The sequence below is a fragment of the Rhodamnia argentea genome, chromosome 7 (genome assembly GCF_020921035.1).
Source record: "Rhodamnia argentea isolate NSW1041297 chromosome 7, ASM2092103v1, whole genome shotgun sequence".
Lineage (NCBI taxonomy): Eukaryota > Viridiplantae > Streptophyta > Magnoliopsida > Myrtales > Myrtaceae > Rhodamnia > Rhodamnia argentea.
The window spans coordinates 24,334,671-24,342,951 of record NC_063156.1 but is presented as its reverse complement, the minus strand read 5'-3'; the positions used below and the strand labels follow the sequence as shown (position 1 = coordinate 24,342,951).

The window sequence follows — 8,281 nt, the reverse complement described above, 5'->3', positions numbered from 1 at the left end:
TTTTCATGATAAATTTTAGGACTTTGTATCCCAAAATAAAACCGTATCAAAGCCCAAGGGAAAGAGGTTAGGACTCATGAGCAAGGAAGGCCCTTATCATATCCTAATATGGGACGAGGTATCCTCTGCTCCGCACACGTATTCTCGTTCCGTTGCGAAACCATCCCAACCGTTGATCTGTTTGGCCACACACGAATCCTTTGTTAGCCGTTGAAAAGGCGGATTGGGCTACACCATATATGTGTGTGTGGTCGATATCCGATGCGAAATATAAAATCAATTTTCGAGTTTGGATATCCGCCCCATAATTACTACTATACCCTCATTTGAAAGTATCTCATCCTGTCATAGAATTTGAATATTTTCTATGTCATGTATTATCTTATGAAAATAGTTTCAAATTTCGTCGATGATTTCGGTTTCCTTTCGTCAATCCATAAAATAGTTAGTGAAAATGTGGTTTTACGAAATATTTTAAATAGTTATTTTCGGTATACCTGTGATTTGGAAGGTCTTTGTGTTCTTTATCTCGGAACGATGACGTGGCGTTAAGCGAGAACCTCTCAATGGCTGTCATTGTTCTCAATTTATTGCATGTCTCCTTTCCACATATATGTAAACAAAAAAAGAGAAGAACTTTTTGTGGACGAAACTAAGGGCATTTGTTAAAAAAATAGAAAAAAAGTTCGAATTTCTTTTCATCAATTAATTAAGCTATTCATCGAGTCGTTTTGTGTACGAAAATTTAAATTCAGTTCTATTTTTTTTTTTAGAATCGAAGATCATATACCAAACTTCTTTAGACCAATTTGTCCCTCTAAAAAAAAAAATAGAAATCACGAAAAACCACATGGTAGCGCGAGAAATGAAGGCGTTAAACCGATGTACGTAAAGAGTAAATTTCCAATTTAACGAATGAATTGTTTCACCGAAAACTGTTGAAATTATACGCCCGAACACAACAACGCATAGAGTAAAAGCGAGAAAGAGAAATCAAGACACAATGTTGATTCTAAACAAGGATTACATCCGAGAGAGGTTCAAATATAATTAACGGCTCTCACCTCTATATTACAGTTCTTAATTGCAATAGAAAAAGATTAGATGTAAGAGTATGACCCAAACCTAAACTATCAATAAAATATGGATTTAAACAGGATCCCCAACAAAACTTGGTTATCAAGGAAAATATATTCCAAAGAAATCGTATTTCGAGAAAAATATTTACTTTTATTGTTTAGTGATTTAGAAAAAGTGATTTTTTTTATTATTAAAGAGGGAGTTACCCCGTTATTCAAATATCATAAAGTCGTGAAATAATTTTCCTAAGATACTTTTCCTTACGACAAATGGACCCTAATTAGGAGTTTGGATTGATATCCGAAATATTTTTTCAGGCCCGCATACAAAATTAAATTGTAATAAGATAAAAAGCATGTCTCATCCAATCATGAGACGAAACAAACGCAACTTTAATCCATCGTTGGCCCTCGATGGTTCGACCACTTCTCGTGCTGTCGCTGTCCAAAAAAAAAAAAACTAAAAGAAAAGAAAATCGGGAGCGCGAACTGCCGAAGTTGGGGGGAAGATGGTTCCAAAGGAGAGGCCACGTGACTCCACGAGGGAGAACGAAGAGGCAAGTGAATTCGACACGTGCGTCTCGATTACGGGGATAGGGCCAAATAGGAAAGTGAATTGACAAAATTACCCTCGTGCGCAAGCCAAAGGGGAAATATCCTTTTTTTTTAGAGAAATTAGTTTACAAAAAATGACGTGACGACTTTTCCTCGAATATTCATATACGGTTCGGTATAAACTTCGATTTTACAAAGCACACGTGCGATCTTATTTCATTGAGGTTGTTTGTCACGTGATTTCATTCGGAAATATTCCATTCGAAAGATTAGTTTATGAAAATTGACGTGATGACTTTTCCTCGAATATTCATACGCGATCCTATTTTAAGATCGATTTTACAAAGTGCACGTGCGATCTTATTCTATCGAGATTATCTAACACGTGATTTCAAAAAGCGGGAAGTTTTCCTTTTGAGAAATTAATTTAGGAAAATTGATCGTGATGAATTTTTCCCGAATATTCATATACGATTCGGTTTTGAGATCGCTTTTACGAAGCACACTTGCGATCTTATTTTATTGGAGATTGTTTGTCAAGTGATTTCATAAAGTAGGAAATATTGAGGACCGGTTTTACAAAGTACACCCATGATCTTTTTTGGTTGAGATTGTTTGTCTCATGATTTCATAAATCACTTTTTCTGTAGAGTAATCTTTATACGGTATTAGGTTTTGAACTGCTCGATTATATAACGAGTCAACTCATCACCTCGGTTCGACACAGAAAAAAAAAAAGACTCATTCGTCAAGTTTAATTTAATTACCATAACCGGTTCCTAGAAAAATCGAATGCTCGATTTCGGGCTACACATGACTTTAGTCGGACGGAGCTTTTCTTGTGAGGTTCTTTTTCGAGTCCGTCAATCGATTATCGGGGTCTAATACTCGGAATCGAGAGGGTTCTCAAACTATCGATCGGATCCGTATTTGACATGAGAAAACGATAGCACTCAAGAAACCTCCGATAGACAGACGACACATCCGATGACAAAGCAGATGATTTTGTATCAAACAAGCTATGCCATCTCGATTTGAAGAAGCCGGTGTTTACCACCACGGCTTTTATCACACAGTAGGGTTTTTCCACAAAAGGGAAAAGGCGTCAACTTTCCCCCCCGACGATTTGACCCCAACTCTCAAACGCTGCACCGGAATGGCATCGAGGATAAACCCGAAGTCGCATCAAACGACATTGGTCTCTCTTTGAGAACGAGCAGGACCACGTCGTTTTTGACGCTAATGCGACCAAAATTGTCCTCGTGCAAAAGTTTTGTTTTTTTTTTTCTTGGGTCACGAGTTAGCGGTCTGGTTTTTGCTGAAAAACCCCTTTGAGAGCACTAATATCGAAACCCAAAAAACAGACATGACGCCGACAAAAAAGAAAGAAAAAAAAAAGAGATACGACGAAAGAAAGCTCTTTCTCCTCTGGGGGGCTCACACTGCCTCCCGCAACACGCGGCGAAGCGAACTCTCACGGCTCCGACACCGTTCTCTTCTCCTTTATCTCACTTTCTCCCTCAATTCGCTGCATAAATATGCAGAGAGCACGCATAACGTAACCAAAGATCCGATTTTTATAAAATCCAAAGCCTTGAAAAGCCCACCGCTTTTTTCCCCTCATCCGTTTCTCGTAGATTCATCTCTCTCTCTCTCTCTCTCCCTATGTGCTTAGTCAGCATCAAAGCGTTTCACTTCAGCTCCCTCCTCTGCTTCCATTAACTGATCCGGGCGATTAATAAATTCAGATATGTGTTATCGCTCCCCATTACGAGACACATCATTGATGCTTGCGATGGCTCTGTATTTATAGGACTCTGCGTGGGGGGGATTATTCACGGCTCCTCTCGACATTCTGTAGATGAAGTGTGCGTCTTTCTGTGATCCTCGGCCCCCTCCTTGATTCCCGATATCTTCTTTAATTTCCCTCTTCGGGGTGCCCCTGTTTTCGGATAGCATGACTTTTTGTGCTTCTGCAAATATGGAAGGTATCCCTTTCCTTTATTTTCTAGCTTGTTGAAGCACATGCCTTTTTCGGGACCAGCACGATGGTGAAAAGTCATTTGGGTGCGTGTCGAAGTCGTCAGTTCCTCTGATTCTCTCAGCTCCTGCTTTTGCCTCTGTCGAGTTCCGTCGGAGTGACCGCCTTCGGTCTTCGTGTTGGGCGTTTGAGGGGGGGACTTAGATTCGGAAGCTTCGATGGCGTTTTCAAGAGGTTGTAGTCAGCGTAATCTGCAATGCTTTCTTGACTCGGTCACGCCAATCGTTCCTTCAAGAACAGCTTCCCGGGTAATTTTTCAGTTCCCTCGCCCCCCTTCCCCCCCCCTTCTTTTGCCGTGTTTAGTTATGATTCTGACGAGAACAGTCTCTGTTTTTCCCTGTTTCTGATTCTTTTGCTTGATTTTTCTTTTCTGAACGTGGGTATCCCTCTGAAACGAGCGTTCTTTTCTTTTCCTTTTTGTTCCTCCCTAATCTTCTCATCTGCTGATATTTGGATGAAATCAGATCTTCCTGTTTCTTTTTTCTCAAATTTTGCCTTCATTTTGGCTGCAAAGATGATGAACTCTTCTGGGTTCATGAAATCGTAGAAGGTTGTTGGGATTTTAGCTGGTGAATCTGGCGAAATTCAGTCTATTTAGCAATTAACCCCCGTTTGATTAATCTAATGTGGAATTAGATACAAGATAAAGTTACTGTATCTGCAAATCTTGATCCAATCATCGCGGTCAATTAAGATTAAAAAATAAATTGATATGTGCTCATGATGTGGACATTCAAAGTGTCAAGGTCAGAAGAGATGGATAGATAATCTGGTAAAGAGTGGGCCTTGCATGGTCCCTAGCGTCGACCTCTTTGGGCCGAGAAAGTCCTTACATTTCTTAAATTTTAGTTGATAATATTCTCTAGGTGCTGAGGATATTCCTTTCTCGGTACATTTTTTTTTTGGTAAGGCCTTTCTCGGTACATTTTTACCCTCTTATCTTGGGAAAAATTTCAGTGTTGTTTATGTGCTCTGCTCTGCTGCATCTCGTAGTCATACCAATGTATGCCCCACTTGAGAAGGGCTAGAATTCCACTGACTTCGTTTGCTTATGCCTGTGATGAGTGCATATATTGTAGATACTTTTAGAGAACTTTCGGATCCATTTTTTTATCCTAATTAAATGCTTGCAAGATGCCTAATTTAATTGTCTTAGCACCTTTAATTGAACTTGCCTAGTGTTACACTGGTTTGGCAAGGATCATGTGCAATTTTTTTTTAACTAAATTGGTTTTGGCATATTAAAAATGCTTAATTTGGTTTAGCAATTTTAGTAGATCCACTGCTGGTATGAATTATTACGCACTGCAAATTAGATTATTGATATGTGGAAGAATTCGGTTACACAATTCAGTTCAAGCACACACGTCACTCATCCAACGTGTATGTATAAGTACCAAATCCACATATTTATGACTGACCTGCGAGGCAGAACATGTAAGATCAGCATGTCCAACCCTCGGGAAAGCTACAATCTGTATGATCATCTCATGCTTTTTGGTATTGCATGCGTTACCGGTCGATTTTCAACATTGTCATGCAAGAACATTGTGTAAGAATCAACTTCTTGGACGATGACAATGATGTGGGTAAGGGGAGCGCTTATGGCGAACGTACGTTAGACACACATGACGTGTAAACTCATGGCGCTCTCTCTCTCTGACTCAGTGCTCCTTTTGATGTTTGACTTCTTCATACTCTGAATTTACATTTAAGAGATTCAATCATTCCATATCTAGAAACATAATATCTTAGTCTTTATGATTAGGTGACAATCCCTTCTAGATGGAAAGGAATGTGTTTCTTAGGTGCAAGGACACAATATGAAAATCTTAAAACTTCTCAGCATCTTTCGAAGTTTTAGGCTGGTCTGCATGCCATTGTTGGGCAGATGTAGGATCCGTCATAACTGTTAATTGTGATCTGGTTGACTGCATGGGGAAATTGCCTTTTACCAGATCATTGTTTGCTTAGACCAATGTTTCTGTTATTGGTAATCCTACCACCCGTGGAGAACGGAAAGATCTGCCTTTGCTTTTAACTATTCTGCTACTGGGCGTTACCTTTCCATCTCGCCCTCGACTCTTCTTAAATTCTAGGACTTGGAAAGAAAACCTCAGTCCAACAGGCTCAGGGAATTGATGCTGCTGTTTTTTTTTTTCTCAGAGTCACAATGTGGACTCAAAAAGTCATCTTGGTAACTCGTATTCGTTAAGTTGGGATCCTGAAAATGTCTGGCTAATTGTCCATGTTTATCTGAATTTTGTTATCATGAAATACTAGAGAGATGCATTGTTGACATCAACCATCACCTTACCATAGTTTACGTGAAATACCTGCAGAGCCACATTCACGATATCAACCATCTATGGCAACCTGCTGGTAAGGAAATGATCGAATACTTTGAGCTGCATGATCTTTGGCACAGCTACGAAGAATGGAGCGCATTTGGTGTCAGTACTAAAGTTGTGTTAAGTAATGGACAGACAGTTAAGCAATATTATGTGCCCTATCTCTCGGCAATCCAAATTTACACTAACCGCTCCATTGTTTCCACCAGGTACTTCCGATTCTTTTTTTACTCATTTCATTCATTCTTCCTTCCTTTTTTTATCTCCTTTTTTGTCCTATTTCATCCAGTTATATTGTTTTAGCTGCAGCATACTAACGTGTTGGTTACTTATAGTACTTGATTTATTCGGGTTTCCTTTATTCGGTCGCAGGACCAAAGCGGAGGGAAATGTCGCAGTGGAATTTGAAAGCGACTCGTGGAGTGATGATAGTGGCAGCGATAAGCTATCAAGGTCCCTAAGCAACAATTCGAGCAAGACTTGGGATAGCATCTCCGAAGATTCGAGCTCGGACCAGCCAGTTTCATGGCCAATGAGGGATAATGGCTCCATCTACTTGGAGTACTTCGAGGCATGTTCTCCTAACTGGAGAATTCCTTTGTCGAATAAGGTGATCCTCTTTGACTGGTCACGTTGATGAAGACACTTTCTTATATCAGCTTCCTCCAATCCCTCGTTGATGAGCAGAAGAGTTGTTTAGTCATAACTTAGCAGTGCAAGATCTTGTTCATTGACTGAAACTGTGGTTCTACTATCTGACTCAGATAACCGAATTAACAAAAGATCATCAGGCACTGACAACTCTTAGAAGCATGGATATATCTCCCGCAAGCTGGATGGCTGTAGCTTGGTAAGTTTCACGGCATTTCTTTTCATATTCTTGGCCAATCATAGGTAGTTTATGCAGATTCATCATGGTACCTTAACCAAGGAATGCTCGATGTCATGAATGTTCTTTCCAAACTAATGTTTAGTCATTCGAGCCTTTTCTGTTATTTCGATTATGGAATTTAAATGAATGCTTTGTCTTGACAGGTATCCAATTTACCATATTCCAAGCAGCAGCAACAATAAGGACTTGCTGACTTGCTTTCTGACTTATCACACATTGTCCTCATCATTCCTAGGTACACGACTCACCATGGCTTTTTTGCCTGATGGACAAATTTATAACGTTATTTATTTGCCGAAAATTGTGCGTAAGATGTAATGGACTATTTCATTCAATCTCTGCTTTGGTTTATTGTATAAAGAAAACAATAACAGGTGTTCTCCAAGGCTCGTGCATTGTCCACTTAACTAGCAGCATCCTTACAAAATTTTGATTGACTCCTGTATAAATGTGATGCTTTAGTAGACATTTCGAAATCGAAATGGGTCATGTTTGCATTTCTAGTGACAAAAATGGTTCTCATTTTTTTTTCCTCCTGAATCATATAGTGGTAAGAACTCTGTTGATTCGGTAAACTGTTAGCTTCTGCGTGCGATGTCCACCACTGATGTTGTGCTGTTTCTTCTGCGATTTCACAGATTGTACTGATGATTTTTATGAGGACGATGAATGCCATCCTCTTTACATGGACAGTAAACTGAAGGGGGTCGGTTCTGACCAAATTCCGATTAGTCCGTTTGGGTTGGCTACGTACAAGATGCGAGGCGACCTCTGGGCGAAACCAGGCACGTACGAGCATCTCAAGTTCACCCACCTCCACAACGCGGCGCATTCCTGGGTGAAGCAGCTCAACATTTACCATCATGACTTGAACTTCTTCAGCCGCGACTCTATTGTATAAACTTGTTTTTGTAAAGCAGCTTTTTTTTTTTTCCCCCAACCGGCTTTTCTCCATTCTTGTCGAGTAGAGCCCTCCAGCACCACCCCCACCTGATTCCGCGACTCGGAAGATGCAGCAGAGAGCTCCCCAAGTTGTGGTTGCACCGTGAACCGGAGGAAACAGTTCCGTGCTCTGTTGCTAATCTATGTGATGGCTTTGGTCTAGGAAGTTTTGTTGGAGAGGAGCTTGCTGTGGAGTGTGGTGGACACAGAGAGTTTGTCTAATGTTCATGTACCAGGGAATTTAAGGTGAGGTACTTATGGTGGTGTTCTCATTGCAGGATTTTTTTCTTTAGATCTCATGCGTTTTTCCAGTTTCGTTTTTCTTTTACTGCTTCGCGGGGGTGCGAAGCGCAGGCATGTACATTCGAACTTGAGGTGTTGCAGATGATGCTCTATGTTCAAGGGTTTATTGTAATTGAAA

The 8,281-nt window shown here is 40.2% G+C and overlaps 1 protein-coding gene across 7 annotated transcripts; it reads left to right on the top strand.

Annotated features, from left to right (window-relative positions):
- The first annotated feature begins 3,023 nt into the window (after nucleotides 1-3,023).
- Nucleotides 3,024-8,039, top strand: LOC115734609. Of its 7 annotated transcripts, XM_048282887.1 has the most exons (7): nucleotides 3,024-3,923; nucleotides 4,941-5,112; nucleotides 6,018-6,235; nucleotides 6,399-6,636; nucleotides 6,791-6,876; nucleotides 7,062-7,153; nucleotides 7,557-8,039. In XM_048282887.1, exons 3-7 carry the CDS (start codon nucleotides 6,066-6,068, stop codon nucleotides 7,817-7,819), a joined length of 849 nt encoding a protein of 282 aa, XP_048138844.1. In that variant the 5' UTR covers nucleotides 3,024-3,923; nucleotides 4,941-5,112; nucleotides 6,018-6,065; the 3' UTR covers nucleotides 7,820-8,039. The 7 variants fall into 7 exon arrangements, with proteins under 7 accessions (XP_048138844.1, XP_030521315.1, XP_048138845.1 ...); XM_030665455.2 differs by lacking the exon at nucleotides 4,941-5,112 and having other exon boundaries at nucleotides 3,025-3,923; XM_048282888.1 differs by lacking the exons at nucleotides 3,024-3,923; nucleotides 4,941-5,112 and adding an exon at nucleotides 4,634-4,754.
- Nucleotides 8,040-8,281: the final 242 nt, after the last annotated feature.

Bases quoted from the DNA above. Each gene is read 5' to 3' on its own strand.
- LOC115734609 (XM_030665455.2), top strand. From the start codon at position 3,834: ATGGCGTTTTCAAGAGGTTGTAGTCAGCGTAATCTGCAATGCTTTCTT. The intron at 6,877-7,061 runs GTAAGTTTCACG...TTGTCTTGACAG, and splicing joins AGCTGGATGGCTGTAGCTTG to GTATCCAATTTACCATATTC. The intron at 7,154-7,556 runs GTACACGACTCA...GCGATTTCACAG, and splicing joins ATTGTCCTCATCATTCCTAG to ATTGTACTGATGATTTTTAT.